Source organism: Podarcis bocagei (genome assembly GCF_964188305.1).
Source record: "Podarcis bocagei genome assembly, chromosome: 3".
NCBI classification, from domain to species: Eukaryota; Metazoa; Chordata; class Lepidosauria; order Squamata; family Lacertidae; genus Podarcis; species Podarcis bocagei.
Window position 1 is genome coordinate 46894438 of NC_138127.1, and position 19947 is coordinate 46914384.

General features: G+C 40.4%; 1 protein-coding gene and 1 long non-coding RNA gene across 9 annotated transcripts in view; one reads left to right on the top strand and one right to left on the bottom strand.

The window, feature by feature from the left end:
- LOC308583698 overlaps positions 1 to 19947 on the top strand; it is a 78624-nt gene that overhangs the window by 41119 nt on the left and 17558 nt on the right. Inside the window, exon 3 of one of the 2 annotated variants that reach the window (XR_014006357.1) lies at positions 14937 to 15662. The exons of the other annotated variant lie outside the window; for it this stretch is intronic. This is a non-coding gene — a long non-coding RNA (uncharacterized lncRNA). Of the gene's footprint in view, positions 1 to 14936; positions 15663 to 19947 lie in introns of those variants that run through there. 2 annotated transcript variants of the gene reach the window in all.
- The window catches only part of AHI1 (Abelson helper integration site 1), a 66151-nt gene that overhangs the window by 10756 nt on the left and 35448 nt on the right, over positions 1 to 19947 (bottom strand). For all 7 annotated transcript variants that reach the window (XR_014006336.1, XM_081187862.1, XM_081187857.1 and 4 more), the window contains exons 19-20: positions 16393 to 16510; positions 4042 to 4100 (exon numbers count right to left, since the gene is read on the bottom strand). Coding sequence is in view for 6 of the 7 variants with exons in the window: in XM_081187862.1 (XP_081043988.1) it covers positions 4042 to 4100; positions 16393 to 16510 (177 nt within the window). In the remaining variant the exon portion in view is untranslated. The remainder of the gene's footprint in view (positions 1 to 4041; positions 4101 to 16392; positions 16511 to 19947) is intronic.

Genomic DNA, 19947 nt, shown 5'->3' on the forward strand with positions numbered 1-19947 from the left:
GATTAGCACAAAAATCATGCTTTAAAATATGAGATTTCACGTGGCAAGATGCAATCTCAAAGTCTAATGAGCTCAGAATGCCAAAAGAGAGGTCATGCACATCAACATCTCATTGAAAGCAGAAAGTACTAAAATGGGCCTGATCCCACTTTTTAAATTTTAGCCAATACCTAATGGCAAAGATAGGCACTCTGGTCCTTTACTGAACAGAGACCAGCTTCCAGATGGAGAATGGAAGACTCAGTTGCCTTGAGGAGCTCAAAAATTGAACAAATATATTTATTCTGGGATATTTCCAGATTCTTTTGCTGAAGAGATTCTCTGTTGTGCTATATTTTACTTATTTCACTCTTTTATAATGTCTCTGCTTTGAAGCTTGTTCTAGCCCCCTTTAGTATTACTTTTAGTCATGAAGTGCAGGTAAGAGATTGTAAACAAACAAACAAACAAACATGTTGATAGTGAAGCTGCACATGGAATTTTACTTTATTGCAAATGTGTAACAGGTTATTTAATTTCCAGGACTTTATATTAAAATAATTATCACAGCAAATTATGAATGTTGTGCAACTTTAAATCTCAAAGATAAACTTCATTAAGGATACAAGTTATTTTTTTACTGCTCTAATCCCTACCTACCGCGGGGCTTGTTTGTTTCCCATATTAGTTTAAAACATACAGAAGAGTCCACAGACATTTTGAACTATTTGGTTAGGGTCAGAATTAAATTTCAGAGCGGGCAAGCCTCTGGCAGATGGCATATCTTCCAGCTATGGAACAAGTTGAGAACTACTGAACTCTACATCTCCATCCCAATTCAGCACTTTCCTTTGGATGTGGAGCAAAAGTTTCCCATACATCCTGAGAAGCAGGGAATGGCTGGGAACATATCCTTTTGTATATTTCAAGCTTCCCCTCAAAATTAAGCTGAATGAGGAAGACTGAATAGCACTGGACAAGCTGGTATACCTTCTTGAACAGCATGGTGAAAATGTAACTATGCTGTAATGTTTAGGTTCTCTCTGCTTCTTGTAGAAACAGATCAAAGACAAGAATTAAGGTTCTTATAGATGGGGATGGAATGAATATACTGAATCACGTATTGCCCCTACAGTGCAGACTTTCAAATGAGCCATAGCTACTCATTTGTTGCAAGTGATTCCTTTACATTGTTTCATACTCTCTTGGAATTGGTTTTAAAAGGTTTGTTTATTTTTTAAAAATGTGATTTTTAAGTGCATTTAATGCAAGTCACTTTGTGAGGACGACGCCCTATAACAGCAGTCCAAAGAGTATTCCTTACTTTATTAAACAGATAAGTAAAAGGAGCACAAGCAATTCAAAGCGGCTGAAGGATGGAGAACCAAAAGCAGTTGACAAACCATAATATATAAACTCCAGCTTTTCTTGTTCCCTCTTTCCATGGGGGGAAAGTTCCCAAAATGGGGTCAGAAAAGTTTTCCTCCCTTTGATTCCAATGGTAGGTAAATAAACTATAGAAGCCCAAACTCTGCTCTGGTAGCTTTTTGGGGAACAGGAGGGATTTGGATCCATAGCCTAACCCAACCTACCTCCCTTTAGCCCCCTGAAATATCAGAGGAACGGCTGCTGTGGTCCTTTTCACAGCCTCACTAAGGAAACTTACAAGGTCAGATCTCCCTCTCCAAGGGCCAACCTCTCTGTCTATGCTTTGAGAAGGAGATCTGAAAAACCCAATGGCCCCTAAAACACCCTTCAAGGAAAAGAAGGCTGCAGCCTTAGGAGGCAATTATTGGGTGAGATACAGTGTCATGTCATCATGTCATCACCCTACCAATCCACTCCAGGGCGGTCTCCTAATTCTCAGTGGAAGGTATTAGGGATGCATAGGGCCTGGAAGGAATGGGGAGGAAGGATAAGCCCTGTTTGAGGAAGCAGAGGTCTGTGGCACAACTGGACACCTACTTTCACTATTAACAAATATCCTGCTTAAGATACTCAAACTGGAAACTGGTAGCTTGACATAATTATAAAACCTACGATATGACCAGTAAAAACAACAATAACAAAAAACAAATAGAATTTATATAGAAATAGAAAGTGCTTTTTACAATATTTTATTCAATTACCCTCACAACAGCTCTGTGAAACCAAACAGTATTATTCCTATTGTCCAGATAAATTACAGAGATAGAGTTCTGAGATGTCTAAAGCAACTAAGCTCACAGTGACAGAACTTGCATGTAATGTCAGGTTTTAAGTTGGGAAGAAAAATTCAGATTATAAACAACTGATAAGAAAAAGGAGCAACAGAATAAGTAACTCCTGTAAAAAGTAACTAAACTACTGTCATGTGTTGGTCTTTCTACGGCATAGATCATTAAATTACTGCTGGTGCTACTACTGTTGCTTTCCTGGGTTTTCAGAAGACTATGATCCTGATTTGATTATAGCCCTTTAAGTATTTAATGAGCATGGGAATCTATAATCTGCCTAGAGGAAAAGCTGTGCCAGGATGCACTTTACTGAGTCCTGCAATGTACAAACACAAAAAAGAAACGCAAACACAGCTGCTTCGACAAAGCCTACAGGGATTTTAAAAAAGGGATGAATTGTAAAGTAGGTGACATAATTCAACTGCTAAGATTATTCAAACACACTCCAAAACTATTTTGATCCATTTCTCTTTAATCAGAAATACTTCACTTTCAACTTTAAAGGATGTCAATTTACATACTGTTAGAAGTTTTCTACCAGCACCATAAAAAAGTTAACGAATACCATAATGAATTTCCCATCTTTACGTTTCCCTCTTTGGTTTCAGCTATTCTGGGCTGGTATATCTGAAAGTAATTCTCACTCAGGAATTTGTGAGCCAATGTAGCCAGAAAATTAGTTTCTGCACTAATTGAGGAAAAAAACAGCTTATAGATATAAATCATGCCTTTATCCAGGGGCACAAGAAGCTTGGAAAACCAGTAAACAAAAGCTTAAAAATAAATAAATCAACATCTCCAATCCAGAGCCTCTCTTGAGCATGATGAGAGGTCCCTAGTGCACTCTGGTTGAGATGTTTGCCCACATTAGAGGAAAATATGTGCTTTAAGATGGGAATGAGCAAAGCTGTTCCCCGGGTCTGAAATGAATTGGTGGGGAGGGCACTCCAGTTATGTGATTGCTGTAATTAAGTGCTGAATTATTTATGCCACTGCATTTTGTGAAGGAAGGAACAGAAGAAGGTGAGGGACAAAGTATGATAGCTATTTTGAAAGACTCACAGCTGGAAAGGAAGCGCCTTAATCTTAGTCATGATCATTGGATACGGGTAACAAAGGAGTTAATAACCCAACACAATTTAACTCATATCCCATACAAAAAAAATGGTCATAGTGTGTGTGTATAATAATAATAATAATAATAATAATAATAATAATAATAATAATAATAATAATAATAATGTGTGTGTGTATAAAGAGATAAGTATGGGAAACCTTTGGGAGACCAATTGGTTAAAATGAGGTGATCTTGTTTAACAATAAGCTCCCTGCTCACAACTCTGGTTCTTTATTATTTTAAAGTAAATAAAACCCAAAGTACAACTAAGATTTCAGTCTACACATTACAGAAGTGGCAACCATGCTGCTTAATATAAGACAATCAATGAGCAAAAGTTCAATTAGAGTCAATCTCTCTCTGTCTCAATTGAAAGTACAAAGAATTAGCATACAAGTTCAGGTCCTGTTGTGTCCACTTTTCCTTATTCTCCACAACTATGTATCTAAAGACATCCTAAGGACAGAAAGTTGCGATCTAGGCATACCTAATTGCAATGAGTTTTACAAGCATAGTACACAAAGCTGATTGTGGATCTTTTGTTCAGAGAGCAACTGCGGGAGCCAGAAAGCCTACATGGACAATGATTCTGTGGAAGGCAGGTCTTTTATGACTGAACGGAAGGATAAGAAAGCTCCTGTACAATGATAACTTTTGAAGAAGGATTTTTAAAAGTTTTTTTAAAAAAATGTTATATGCAAAAAGAAAAAGGAATACTGAGCTGCTTACCGTGTGTAGTCCAGCTGACGGGCTTCGGCAAAAAGGATTTCCTACTGGGATGAAGCTCCCTGTGAAAAGACAAAGCTGTGAAATTTTTGCTTGTTATCCCCTTTCAGTCTAATAAATCATTTTATTTTATATTTTTTAAAAAACATGATGATGGTAAGACAGTTCACAAAAACTTGAATAAAAAAGCAGCAGCTGCTTTCAGTCCCAGCTATGCATCTTTCAGTCAGGAACAGTTGGAGAGTTTATCTAACTAACAGACCTGACACAAGGTTAGCTAATCCAATATTTCCATTCAAATGATTTGGAAAGATACTGCAAGCAATGACCACATACCACCTCGCACGCAGAACTGACACTATTATTTAAAACCAGCACTGTCTTTCCCAGCCATTGAATCTTTGAGTCATGCATACAAAGTTTTCCCCCCACCAGAAGTGATCACAACACCTCTGCATTGAACTACTCATTTTATCTGAAAGAATAGATATAAGCTATTCAGTGTATTCTCTTTGATCATATGACTTCCTGGCAACACACATCTTGCTGTTTATTTTATTCCAGCTCACTACAGTATATTTTTTAAAAGGTTTATTTGTCATTTTGGGTCTTTTTGCATGTATTATTAGACTGACTACCAAGCTCACACTAATCTTTTCAATATGTATGGCTTCATCTTTTTTCTTTTCTTTTTGTAGATGCTATGTGCATAGCTCTAAGGAAGGAAACATCTTTAAAAAAACTTTTTTTTTTTTTAAAGGAAGATAATCCCTATACTGCCTCCCTTCTGCAAATTCTAGTGCAGTTTGGTGAAGAAGATAAGAATGCTGGCCTAGAACAGGGATGGGAAATGGGATCCAGCTGGTGGGTTGGATCCTGACGTCCCCAACTTCCCTGTCAGTCATCTGAGACCCACCTGTCAATCATTTGAGATCAGGTAAAGTGCTTTCCTTTTTCCATGTGGTTTGAAATAAAACTGTGTGGGCAAAGGCTTTAGGGTTTGTAGGTACCAATGAGCCCTGCCCCACATCTGATACAAGGTGGGCATGGCTTGGGGGAAGCATTTGGACTAATTCTATGTGAAACCACTGGGAAGTGTCATCCAGAGATTTGGATCATAGTGGCATCAGTCTTCTGATAAGCAGAAACAGGTGTTTCAGGACTTGCAGTGAGATGGGAGTATGTAGCCCTTCAGATATCTACAGCCCAAAGTATTTAAGGGATTTCCCGCAGTCTCGTCCCTGTGTCCACAAACTGGCACATGAGGCAAATCTGCTCTTTAACTTATTCAAGGACTACTCAAAGATGTTGGCACCTATCACTTCATACCCTTCTTTCATCATGTTATGGCTTTTTTCATGATGGTCATTTAATCAGAAAAGATTACCAACTTCAGCAGGAGGAAAGTTTGCATATGGTTGAACTGTTATCACATGTAGGGCTTACATTAAGTTGTCATTACAGGAAAAAAAAATCAGATTGGATCCAAGAAGAGGTGACCAAAACTAACTCTTCTGTTAGCAACACACGCCAGAATGACATGCTGCTCCTCATTCACCCAAATGTGTGTTATGGTTATAACCAGAAATTCAGTAACTGTCAACTTGTACACACACACACCATTCAGTTAAGTGCTCTGGGTGATACCTGCTCATCAGTTCCCTGGATTCTCAACTAATGGTTGAAATTATTCAGGTGCACTGGCACATATCCATGGGAAAGCTTGCACAACCTCCACCTGCACTTTGCCAGCCCTTAAGCCAGTGGTATTAGTCACACTCATAATAAATTTCCTCACAAATATTTGAACACTGGAAGATATTTATATATGTAATTAGATGGCACCACCTCAAAGAGCTCGCTTGCCCACAATCTTGCAAACACTTCTCCTGTGAGAGAGAAAAAAACTTCATTCTTAACAAGTTTATGTGTGCTCCAGTTACCCAGTTTTCTCCCCTGTCACATCTTTGTCCTGTATAAGCCTAAATAATAAACATAAATGATGCAGAAAGGGCACAATTCTATTTTAAAGACTACTGCTGAATACTCATATTATTTGTGTCAAAGAGGTAAACTACATAAGAATATAGGAACGTAAGAATTGGCCTGCTCTTCTTATGAGGCCTATTTAGAAGAGACCCATTTAGTCCAGCATCCTAATCTCACAGTGGCTATAGGAATCCTGCAAGCAATGCAACAATTCTCTCCTGCTTTGTGATACACAGGAACTGGTATCCAGAGACATACTGCTCTGATACTGGGGGTAGTAGTGGCTACATTGTGGCTAGTAGTCATTAATAACCTCCTCCTGTTTGTTCCATCCTTTAAAAAATGGTCAACTTCTTTTAAAGCCATCCAGTCTCGTGGCCATCACTACATCTTGTGGGAATGAATTAGATTAACTATGCATCATGCAAAGAAGTGCTCCCTTTTGTCTGTCCTCAGTCTTCCACCATTCAGCTTTGGATGGTCTCAAGTCCTATTATCATGAGAACAGAAAACTTCCCCATTTCATTTTCTCCATACCATGCATAATTGTATATGCCTCCATCAAGCCCCCTTACTAGCCTTTTTTCTAAACTAAAAAGCTGTAACCTTTCTGACTCACCCTGACTGACCCTGCTTATAATGCTTACCCCCAGAGCAAGAGGCATCTGTGTAAGGAAGCACAGTGTGATGGTTACAGTGACAACAAAATAGTTATGCAGTCACTGTTTTCAAAATATTGCAGGTGGTGTATTTGCAAAAGTCTTGCTTTGACTCTTAACTTTGCCACTGGAGTTCTATAATAAAAGCTGGAGGCACAGGGCAGAATCTTTACACACACACACACACACACACACACACACACACACACACACACACACACTTATTTCATAAAAGTTATATACCTCTTGGTTGTAAAAGAAACCCCAAACCCTCAAATATACAGAGGTACTTACCCTTCCTCAGTTGATCTGTGCAGATCAGCTAAGTAAGGGGCTTAGTGCACCATCTCTGCTAATCAATTGATTAACTTGATGACTGGGGTAGGGGACAAATTGCATTCCCATCAGGCTGCTGGGCTCCATACAACTCAGAACTGTGTCTATTTTATTTAGTTATTTGCTGCTGTTTTGTTTATTTGGTGGGGTCTTGTAGAAGGTGGAAAAATTGGCTTGAGGGTTGGGGTTGCTGATCTGGAGGTGTCACTACCCGCACAGGGATGAGGCCAGGTGAAAATAGTGAATTTCAGATTTTAGGCACCAGAAGTTCCCAAGAGTGGAGTATGAACACTCGCCCACTCATAATTAGTTTGGCGCCATTAGATTGTGTAGTAGAGTCCTGTGAAAAATAGCAAGGACCTAAGAAAGCTACTATCGCCAGAAATCCTGGCATTCAAGAACATGCTTAGCAGAAATTTAACTGAGACTGTTCTGAATCAAGCCTGTGAAAATTCACCTGCGGTGGGCAGCCTTTTTCAGCCCATAGGCCACCTCCCCATCTGGGCAGCCTTTTGAGGGCCATGTGTCAGTGGTGGGCAGGGCCAGAGGCAGAAGTGAATAGAAAAATGCAAGTAAATTTTGCCTTGTACAGTAGGCTTGTTTCTAAACCCACTCAGACCTTTTTCTGAGGAGGGTGTGTGGCCTGGGGAGAATTCCAAGGGCCAGATAGAGAGGCCTGGGAGGCTAGTATATTTAGAGTAAATGAGGCAGTGCGGGGCGCCACCCGCATCGAGCGTCCCAGGTGGGCAGGGCGGAGATGTCACCCCTCCTCAGGGATGACACCCGGGGTGGGCCGCACCTACTGTACCCCCCTTCCTCCGCCAGCGGCCACCACTGGATTTGTCAACCCTGATCTGCAATGCAAGGAGCAACTGGTCAAGGAAAAACTGAAGCACACTGTTTCCTTAGCCCAAAGAACCCTTTGCCTCTAGTATCATAAGAGATCTGGCCTCGGTTCTGAAGCCCCTGGAAGGAATACTGGAACAAATACTTCTTAAACCCCTCGCTACCCCAATTTTCCAGCATCACACATATAATATAAAATACACACATTTATGATTTCAGTAACAGAGGCTGGATCTTTTGGTTGCTGAATTCAGAGGTGTTTAAAAAAACAGAATACAGAGCTCCCAGCTATAATGAAGAAAGACCTGTTACATCAAAATCTAAGAGCAATAAAAGCCAACATTTTAATTAGAGATTAGAATCAAATATATTTAGCATCTGACACACCCATTAAATGATTCCTTAGTAAACTCATGGAAAGGTCCTTGTATTTTCCCCTTACAGATATGAAGATCTCTGTAGAATTGTAGGTGCAGAGAAGACCAGGGAATGACTTTTCAGTCCTTTCCCCATAATGTCAGGCAGGTCGCACTGTCCCATAAGTTGGACTGCTACAGAGTCCAGTAGAATTCTCCATGCATTCCCACAGAAGAATCTCCAAGTAAATTTATTGGAAGCATATGATGAAATGCTGTCTTAGAGCAGGCCTTGCATTAGGAAAGGATATGAGATAATGAAATTGAGCTAAGGAACATAGCAATTATTTTATGTTTTATTAAATAACAACAAAGAGGGTAATACTCTAATTTTGGGTCTAGCAGCCTCACATTTAAGCTAGACAATTTACTACGCATAATGGTGGAGGGAATTCAGGCTGTTAACAGTCACCATATTTACCAACACTAATCTGGACGTAAGGATGAATATATGATGCAAAAATTGGCGGCTGCTGTAAGAAGGATCCTGCCTCAGGGCAGTGATTGGATCTGATCTCTGTTGCTCAATCTATGGTTCACATGAGGACAGCCAAGATTTTCTTATCCACCTATCAAAACTGTCTTTTTCCACACTAGAGGCACTGTCTTGCACCCAAGACTGAGGGGGTCCAGTGTGTGTGGCATGTGTGTGACATCATGTGCCCGGAACACATGTGTGACATCACACACACACATAATGTCGCATCATCAGGAGGAAACCAAACATGGGGCCCAGTACAATGTGGTTTCAATGGCTGGTGGCTTCTCTCTCACGCTCAAGAGGAGCCCAAGCCATGCTTGGCTCCACACTCAGCCTCCTTGGCCCCCTCAACATTGAGCTGGCATGCCTGGTCTCCACAAATCTCTCTACTGCCCTTGTTAGCTACTGATGCTATTCCCATTTTGTGGAATGACAATTAACATACTCAGTATCAATTGAAAACAAGATGATAAGGCTGGGATGCTGATGGCAACAGGGGCTAGGAGGTACAACACAGAATTTGAGGCCGGGTAGACAGCCCAGAGGGTATACCTCATCTTCCCTGCAATTTGAGTAAAACTACCTAAATTATCCTTTGTTCCTTTCCCACCCTATAATTTTACTAAAGGGGATATAAGTTACACCTAAATTTTGGCACCTTGGCTGAACTTCATGATAAAAATCAAAGCCCTTCATGAAAAATTTGTAATACAAAATATTCTCTGATACTGTCATGGAAGGCTTAGAGGACACACAAGTTAGGAAGATAAATGAGAACTTTATCTTCTCTCTTTCTCAAGCATGTATATAAGAAACTCCTGACTCCACCCAGATATACAGTACCTATGTCAAGAGCAATATTGTGACGAAACAATCTAATGACACTATCCACACAGATACAAGGGCCAGCCAATATAGAAAGCAAAAAATTACCCATTTCTGCATTACTCACTTTGCTCTGTAAATTACAAGTTGACTAAAAAGCAGGTGCAACCAAGAGAAATAGTCTAAGTGTTCATATTACATTATTCAGAGAAAAAGACTTCCAAGCAACTACTTGGGCAACATTCTGGAAAACGTAAATCAGCTTTGCTTCTGAGGTAATTACTCTGACCACAACAGTCAACACTTGCATATTAACCCCATTTCCCTCCTGATGTAGCACTTTCAGAAAGAAAATGATATTCATTTCCAGACAAGCATTCTGAAAACCCAGATTGCCTAAATATTTAGGCCGCAATTTATTCCACTTAATTATATATTTTTAGCAAACAAGGCCAGCGTGAGCAGATTTTTTAAATGATTTCATTTTCATACAGTTACAAATCGTGTGTGGAGTACAGGCATGCAATCAACTTCATAACCTAACTATCATAAAGCTGAACGGAATGGTGCACCTAGTTCTCTGATATGTGATTCAAACATGCAAAGGGCACTCTCCCCCATGTGTATGCAGATGTATTAATCTAGGAAGCTAACTTCCTGAGTCAGGTCATAGGTTCACCAAGACCAAGAGGGCCTGCCTAATTAGTAATGGCTCTCTAAGCAGGCGCACCATTTATGTGGGGCTGTTTGGGCTGACCCCCCCCCCCAATTCTCACTTGAGGGCGAGGCCCCCTCAATATTACACAGCTGGGCGGGCCCTGTTGGGTCCTTCCACGGCTGTGGCAGGCTCCATGGGGCAAGCCTGTTGCTGCAGCGGGGCTCATCAGGCCTTTTGGGGGGGGCATGACGGGCCCCGTCGGACCTCCTACCACCATGTAACATCACACACGCACAACGCGCCCCCACAATATTGAGCGGAACCCAGCACGCCTCTCTCTAAGGGATTAATGTAGAGATCTGTACAGCATGGCTACTCAACATATGTTTAGCTGGATATGCTAAGGATTAAACCAAGAACTTTCTGTAAGTAACTCATGGGGGTCCTGCCTACCGTGTGCAGCTTAATGGTGCATTCCGTTATTGCAAGGGCTAAATGTGTACATTGGAGCATTCATGGAGCACTGGAATGGGATAATGTGCTCTAGTTAGAGCCAACTCATGCTTCATGCAACACAGTAAGTACACTGGTGTGATATTTTCAGTGGCACATTCCATGAAGCTATAGTTCATTGTGGTTTCCCAGTTTATTTCCAACATATGTTTCCCCTTCACACTTGTAACATTTTATTTTATGGATATAAAATATTCAGAAAAATATTCTGACATGAGAAAATCCATGTATATCATGATTTAATATATCTTATTTGTAGTTTGATTAGTTTGTCAGATTTTTAAAATGATTTTGTAGGTTATATTGGCTTAACACCAAATTAGTTATTGTGTATGTTACTACTATGGGTATTCCACTTTTGGTACAGTGGTGCCTCGCAAGACGAAAAGAATCCGTTCTGTGATTCTCTTCGTCTAGCGGTTTTTTCGTCTTGCGAAGCAAGCCCATTGAAGGATTAGCGGATTAGCGCTATTAGCGGCTTATCTGCTGATTGGATCAGCTGATAAGCGGCTTAGCGGCTTAGAAAAAGGGGGGGGAGAGAAAAAAACCAGCAGGAACTCGCAAGACTTTGTCGTCTTGCGAAGCAAGCCCATAGGAAATTCGTTTTACGAAGCACCTCCAAAACGGAAAACTCTTTCGTCTAGCGAGTTTTCCGTCTTGCGAGGCATTCGTCTTGCGGGGCACCACTGTATTTTACAGCTCCTATTTTGGAACTGTGATGTTTGTTGTTCTTACTGTTAATAAAAATCATATTTAAAAAAGAAAAGAAAATGAAAGCAATAAAATATCACACACAAAAAAGAACAGCTATGAAGTGTCAGGAGGTCCTACACACAGGTAGGGGTCCGACAGAGACTCATGCCCGACTGCCATGTTCTCTCCCTCCTGGTCGTTCATTCGGGAGGTTCAAAAGCTTTCTCCAACCTGAACATCACAGCAACTGATACCAAGAGGCATCAGCACACTTCAGGATCAGCAGAGTATAGGCAGTCAGCGTGCAGACTCAGTAGTGAAGCTTTTGGCTATACTATGTTTATTTACATATACACACTCGGAGCATCTTGACTCAGCTCCTTGCTCTTCAGCATCAGACAGCAAAGAGAGAGAACAAAGGACAAAAATCCCACATAACGGAAACACAGTAACAGAAACATCCTGTCTCCCTCCACTTCCCACAATGTGGAATGAAAACATACACCATCATGTGATAAAAACAATCCCATGACTGCAACACGAGGAATGAATCCTAACATGAAGATGCATAAAAGCAAGCTAAATAGAGAAATCCAGACCTTTATAACCAGCCCTCAGAACTCTCCACACCCTTCTCAAATGCCTTTGCCTGTCCTAAGCATGTCCTTAGAATGTGATAGTGCTGCTTACTGCCATAGCAAAGCAATATGAGGCCTCCTAGAGGGTACCTGTACATTGTGCTTCATTTTCCTAAGAGGGCTAGAGATTTGCTTTTTTTAAAAAAAATAAAGTTCAAAGCCTGTATGTAGTTAGTTACAAACCTGTATGTTTTAATATAGCAATCAGTTTTAATATGAATTTGAAATAGAGAACGTGATTTAAAATCAGTAATTCAAAATAGATCCCTTTTCTTAATTCATGGTTTAAACCCACCCCAGTTGTAGTTCTATTTTTCTTATTTCTATTTGCTTAGGGTAACTCATCATAATAAAGCTAAGCTGAATTCTACTCAATCCTTTGCTTATAGCTGGCTGCCCCCCCCCCCCCCCCGCGCAACCACTTTACCATATAATTAAAGAAATGGCAGGAACACATTTTGGCAAGTAATTTGCACAATACTACGTCATATCTTGATTTTGCAACCCACAATGATCAATGCCAAGTAGAGAGTAATGGTTGATTTAATCCACACCCTTGTATAATTTGGCTGACAATACTTCCTTTATCCCAAAGGCGCAGCAGTAATTATCCTAACATATACCAATTTCACATAAATATGAGTTATGTTCACTTGATAAAGCTTTGGAATCTTCAAAGTTTTGCAGCTATTGTGCTCAGTATTCTACATTTCCCCAGTTAAATATTTTAATTAACATGCCTAGAAAAAAACATGAAAAAACATGAAAAAAGAACACATAATAGAGGAATCTGTGCGGTCTTGATTTCAACGTAAACAGATTAAGTAAGCCAAAAATTTAAAAGGCATGTTATTTGACATTTGCACTATTACTTTTAGAAAATTATCAGTCAACTAGAGGAATCTGGAAAGTCATATTTTTAAAAAACAAACAAAAAAAAACCCAACCAATTTTTTTTTTTGGGGGGGGATAACCAAATTGCTGTCATTACAGAAAGAGCCATATAATGTCAAATAAACATTATCTTTAGCACATGCTAAAGCATCTTTGTGATTAGAAGATCCCATTTAGAATTTTGTGTTTAAAAACCCAATCAGTTTTGTTAATCTTTTCATAAGGACAAACATGCCCTTTTATAACTTTCCGGTTGTTTCAGATCTCACTTTTTGCTGCACTTCTTTTCTGGAAAGCAAGATTCAGTAGTTTTCCTGGGCATTAGCTGAATTGCCTTTAGGCAGCTCTAAATTATGCTTAGCTGAACTGAGTATCCCCAGTCCTAAGAAAGAGGAAACATTTCTAGAAGTTAGTTGTTCTGACTGAGGAAATGATGCCATGTGGTTAACTCCTGAAGCGTGTCCAGATATAGCATAGGACCTGTCCAAAAGTAATAAACTTACTAAGGTTTCAATGTACTTATTAGACCAGTTCCATTGATCAACAGCACTACGCTAGAATAAATAGCTTTAGAACTTCAAATGGGGATTCTCTAACTGTATTCAAACCTAGTAGGCAATAATGCTACCATAGAATCCAAGTATTTTAAATGCAATTTATTTCAGGAATTATCTTTCCTATCTCTCCATTCCTTTCCCTTATCTTCCTTTCATAATATCAAAGTGGAAAGTTTGATGAAGATGTTAACCTGGCATGTGACCGCTATGAAAAATATGAGCTTGGTTAAGTATACTTTTATCCCACCCTTATTTGTACAATCCCAGGGTAGATTGGGAAGCACAGTGAGAAATTCAATGTTGCACTCATCTGATCATACCATCAGCAACAGCATGCTGGGTGGAAGCCCCGCTGTGGAAGCAGAAGTCCTTATGCAGGGCTTCATTTCCACTGGAAACTGCCTTATAGTGAAGCAAGATCATTGGTCCATCTAGCTCAGTACTGTGTACACTGACTGGCAGTGGCAGACCAACCTGGAGATGCTGGGGAATGAAGTTTGGCCCATTTGCATTCAAAGCCAGATGCTCTCCCACTGAGCTATGGCCCTTCCCTTATGTTTGAGCTATGATGAAAGCACAGAGCAATCCAACAATAATGAGCAGACAAAAAATGAATGCAGCCGAGCAATGCTCTTCATTGCAGCCACAGACTGCCGCATCTCCCTCTTTCAAAGTCAGTCAGTGGGAAAGGAGGAGAAAAATCTAAAACTACATAGATACAAAGGCACCAACTCTATAGGGCTGTCTATAGAGCCCTATAGGGATGGGGCTGAGTCCCCCCCCCCCAATCTTGAGAAGTGGAGGAGGCTGTGCTTATTCCTATGGTGAAATAATCAAATAATCAGGCAATAATAATAAAAAGTCTCAGAGCCAAGTCTGCTTAACACAGATTCCCTTCTTCACAGTATATAGTTGATGGTGAAAGGTATGAAAAATGACTAATTCCCCCCCACCCATCTCTATAAAAATAATGCATTGTAACAATGCAGCCTGGTGTTACAATGTCTCCAAAACTGAAGAGATTTTCTCATGGGAAAATCTAAGAACATATGCATTATTTTTTATAGTAGATTTTCCTGGAATCCTGATTTTCAGGTCATGTATTTGAAAAGATCCATTAAAATAAGTTTGAGATATTGTTTATATTTCTGGAGTGTCATTCCTCTGACTTAAAGAAAGTATTTTGCTTTTTAAAAGTGCTGTTAGATAGTCTTGCCAATAATGGATTATAGACACATGAATGCACAGCTGTGACACGCCAAGGGGTTATGGCTTGAAATTGAGCTGCTGTCGAGATTGCTATCTTTGGCCGCATCTTAAGGGTGTAGAGCAATATCTCGTCCTAGCAGGGGAAGCTATACATTATTAACATACTGCACTCTGGGCACCACAGTTTAAGAAGACTATGGACAGGTTGGAATGTGTGCAGAGGAGGAAGATGAAGATGATCAAGGGTCTGGAAACCAAGCCTTATGAGGAAGCTGGGTATATTTAGCCTGGTAAACAGGAGATCAAGAGGAGAAGGGCTGTCACATGAAAGATGGAGCAAGCTTGTTTTCTGCTGTTCCACAGGGTAGGACTCGAACCAATGAATTCAAATGATAAATGAGATTATGATTAGACATGAGGAATAACTTTCTGATGGCAAGAGCTCTGTGACAGTGGAATGAAATATCTTGAAAGGTAGACTGTTTCATTGGAGTTTTAAACAGGTTGGATAGCCATCTGTCAAGGATTCTTTAGCTGTGATTCCTGAATTTCTGGAAGTTGGACTAGATGACCCTTGGTGTCCCACCCACCACTACAATTCTATGAGGTTTATAGGACATAAGTGCATATCTTAAGGGAACTTAAATGTAATGATCAGAAAGCAGTGGTGATTAGAAATTCAAGGACAGGCAAACATTTCTCTTCAAATGTTCATGAGTAGGAGCAGTGGGCAAATATACACTTGCTTGCATCCTGCTACTACTGCCCTGAGTCTATGAACTGCCACCACATCCACCTCTCTCTTCCCGTTCTAAGACAAAGAAGATTATTCCAGAGCAGGCAGAGGCAGTGGTGATTATGAGTGCTCCCAGCCTTCAACAGTTTTTCCCCTGTCAGTGATTGGAGTGGGTCTCCATTCACTTTATGTATGTGGATGTTAAGGATCTGTATAGCAGTTTGAAACCAGCAGCTTTTCCTGTATTTTATTTTTCTGACTGCTTTGAGCAATTGCTGCTAAACACTCCAGATCTTCTAATTCATTTCTGTTGAGTCTGCATTACATATATTATTTTTTATTTAGGCTCCAGCAGCATTATATATTTAAAGCAGTATTATGCCGCTTTAAACAGCCAGAGCTTCTCCCAAAGAATTATGGGAACTGTAGTTTGTTAAGCGTGTTGAATATTGTTAGATCTTTCTCCTCTCATAACTACCACTCCTATAATTCCCAGGAAGATGGCTCAATTATTAAACCAATCTGAGAATTGTAGCTCTGTGAGGGGAGTAGGGATCTCCTAGCAATCCTCAGTACCCTTAACAAACTTCAGCTCCCAGGATTCTTTGGGAGAAGCCATGACTGTTCAAAGTGGTGTGATTCTGCTTTAAAGATATAGTGCAGTATACAGTATAATCAATCAAACAAACAAACAAAAACCACAACAATAAAACCAGTTCAATACACATTTTTTTGAAAGTAGATAAAAATGTGGCATTCTTAAAAGCACTTGGGGATTAGTTCAAAGTGTGCATGTTAAACATGTTAAAAATGTACACAAAAGCAATAATTGAGTATGCTCATTGAATATAATCACAGAAACCAAAATAAGAATATGCTACGAAAACAGAATAAATCACCTTACCGCTTTGAGTAGGAAGAGGATACAGAGGAATTGGTGGTTTGCCCAGTGTACTTGCCAAACTTAATTTGGAGTGTGGTGAAAGGAGAGATGGACTAGGAAGCAACGGACTGGAGCTGGTCTACAAAAGGAAAGGAAAGTTGTAATTTCCTCATTGGGACACAAAATTTACAGCAAAATTATTGTTAGATCAGTGCAAGAACAGAAAATTTCAATGGCTTGCTTTTCAAAAAGATGATACAGTAGATTTTAAAATAAACATTTGCAAAGGCAATTATAAAAGATTATTGATTTCATCCTGTCTTCTAGAAAACACACACCAATATTTCCTTTGGGCACCCCGTTTTGTTTTAATTGTTATACAGTGGTACCTCGCAAGACGAATGCCTCGCAAGACGAAAAACGCGCAAGATGAAAGAGTTTTCCGTTTTTTGAGTCGTTCCGCAAGACAAATTTCCCTATGGGCTTGCTTGCGAGTTTGTTTCCTTTTTCTTAAAGCTGCTAAGCCGCTAAGCCGTTAATAGCCGCTAAGCCGCTAATAGCCGTGCTTCGCAAGACGAAAAAAACCGCAAGACGAAGAGACTCGCGGAACGGATTAATTTCATCTTGCGAGGCACCACTGTATCAACACTGTTGCCTCCATGCTGCAAAGCAATAAATATGTCCACCTATTGTGGACCGATAGTCCTATATTATGCTTGTAATATAATTCTGCTGACATATTCTCAATTAGATTTAAGATATACCTACAAGAGTTTAGTTAACATTCCTCTCAGAGTTATTAGTTTTCTAGTAAAGGCTTAGGTTTTCATTCATAAACCACACAAGTGGGATTGAATGGCTGGATAACTGACTCAGGGGGAAAAATGGACCTAACTTAAATATTTGTTTACTTCCCCAATAGCAAATTGAACTCCACTTTTTCAGAGAAAACACGGCTAATCTAGTTCTTTTCACTTTATAAACACTCAAAACCTTTGACATTGAAATATGGGGTTACTGAAAAGTTCAAGATTTCAAAATTGTTCAAGCTCTTGAGATCTTTGCTTAACCTCTCATTTAATACGCAAACTCTTATAATGACTCTTGCCTAGATGGAGTCTAGAAAGGGATGATTAGCCAACTTTACCAAGGTAATATTTGCACCCATTACTCTGCCCTTTTTTGCCTCTGGCCCCAACCAACACTGGCATGTGGCCAGCAAAAGTTTGCCTAGAAGGGAGAAGGTTCTGCAGTCACCTTGTCTTATAATTTCACCTCTACTAGATTATTTACTTATTGTGGCTAGATTAATTGGTTCCGCAGTCAGTCAGAAGACATATGCATTTAACACCTTGCTAAAGATTAGCAGGCCTAGCTCTGGTCAATGACTTGATCACCTGCGAAACACATTGCACTGCCTTGGGGTCCACAGCAAAAAAAAGGTGAGATAGAAATGTAATGCAGCAATGGAAATTTGTTGATTTTCTAAGCTATGCATATTAGAACAATCTTTTCAAAAACTAAGGTGCGGTTCAACTGAGTCCTTTGTCTGCCAAAGCTCAGATTAGATTTAGGGCCAGTTCATGATGCCAAATGCCTTCACATAATAGTATACAGAGGTATACTATAGCACAGTGTACCATGATCCTGGCTGTGCATGTGGGAAATTACCACTGTGAACAATACTTCTGGAAAGTCATCATGGTGATGACTTCAAAAGGGCTCTATCAACACTCACTGCAAGGAGCAAGTTCACAGTTTGCAGGTGCTCCTGGATTCAACACTGTTGTTGGAGGCTCAGGTGGCCTCGGTGGCTAGGAGTGTCTTTTTTTCAGTTCCAGATGGTTTGCCAGCTACAAATCATTTTGGATGGAGATGACTTGGCCACTGTACTCTGTGTTCTGATAACTTCCAGACTGGATTATTGCAACACACTCTACGTGTGGCTGACCTTAAAGACGACTCAGAAACTTGTTGCTCCAAAATGCAGCAGCCAGATTCTGGCTGGGGTTCCATTTAGATCTCAAATAACCCGTTTTTTAAAAGCTGCACTTGTTGCCAGTTGGTTTCTGGGCCAAGTTCAAGGTTAGAATTTAAAACCCCAAATGACTCAGGTCCCAGGTATCCAAAAGACTGCCTCCTTCGCTACAGAACCTCTCAGCTGCTGAGATTGGCATATGGCCCTATTAATAATTCCACCGACCTCAGAGGGGGTGGCGGCCTGGGAGAGGGCATTCTCTGTGGCAGCCTCTAAACTGTGGAATTCCCTACCCACAGAGGTGGGTCTGGCACCTTCATTATGCACATTCTTACCTTGGCTTTTGAATCTTGCTGTGTATGCTTTTTAAAGGTAAAGGGACCCCTGACCATTAGGTCCAGTTGTGGCCGACTCTGGGGTTGCGGCACTCATCTCGCTTTATTGGCTGAGGCAGCCGGTGTACAGCTTCCGGGTCATGTGGCCAGCATGACTAAGCTGCTTCTGGTGAACCAGAGCAGCGCACGGAAACGCCGTTTACCTTCCCGCCAGAGCGGTACCTATTTATCTACTTGCACTCTGACGTGCTTTCGAACTGCTAGGTGGGCAGGAGCTGGGGCCGAGCAACGGCAGCTCACCCCGTCACGGGGATTCAAACTGCCGACCTTCTGATCGGCAAGCCCAAGGCTCTGTGGTTTAACCCACAGCGCCACCCGTGTCCCCTATGCTTTTAGGGCCCACCTTATTTTTTATAGTTGTAAGCTGTTCTGAATTGTTTTTAATAATGTGTTTTAAGGCTGTAACCCACCTTGGGGTGAAGGACAGGTAATAAATTAACATGATTAATGATGATTAATTATTATTCAGAAAACTAATGTTTGCAAGAAACAAATATACCAGTAATTCCTTATCCTCTTATATGTCTCTGCCTATGATTATCTGGTAGCAGCAGCAGCAGCAGCAGTAATGTAAAATATGCCATAACAGTGGTGCAATTTGGACTCCATAAAGAACAGAGGACTACAGATAAAATTAAATAGAAAGCTCCCTTGTGCACGCCCACGTGAAATGAATTAGTTCCATGAGAATTCTTTAGAGCCAATCATACTCCCAACATAAATTCTAAACATTGACTTAGCCAAACATTCCACTGCCTAAAGGGAAGAATCTTCTGTTCTCATGAATGGGGTATGCATGTTCCTGGTTCTCTCTGCTCCTGAGTCAATGCTCAGGCTCTTCTCTCCTGAAAATGCACTCAAACTACTTTTCTATGGGAACAAGCAGGTTGCAGAAAAAGGAGGCGGAGATACATCTGCTCACAACACCCCTCTCCCCAAAGTGAACAGCATAAGTACCTGACACTTACCCAGTACAACCTGTGGAGCCAAGCACTTATTAGAGCTGTTATTGAGCTATTATCAATTTGTGAGGCACATGAGACAAATGGAAATGTTTTACAGTATATTTTACGGTAAACAGGTTAAGTAGACACATGCTTCTTGATGCTGCCTGGCTTTTACTTTTCCCCTCTCCTTCCTTTTAATCGGCCAGCATGTAAAAACATCTATGGGACAATCACAGTGAAGCAATCCACATTTCTG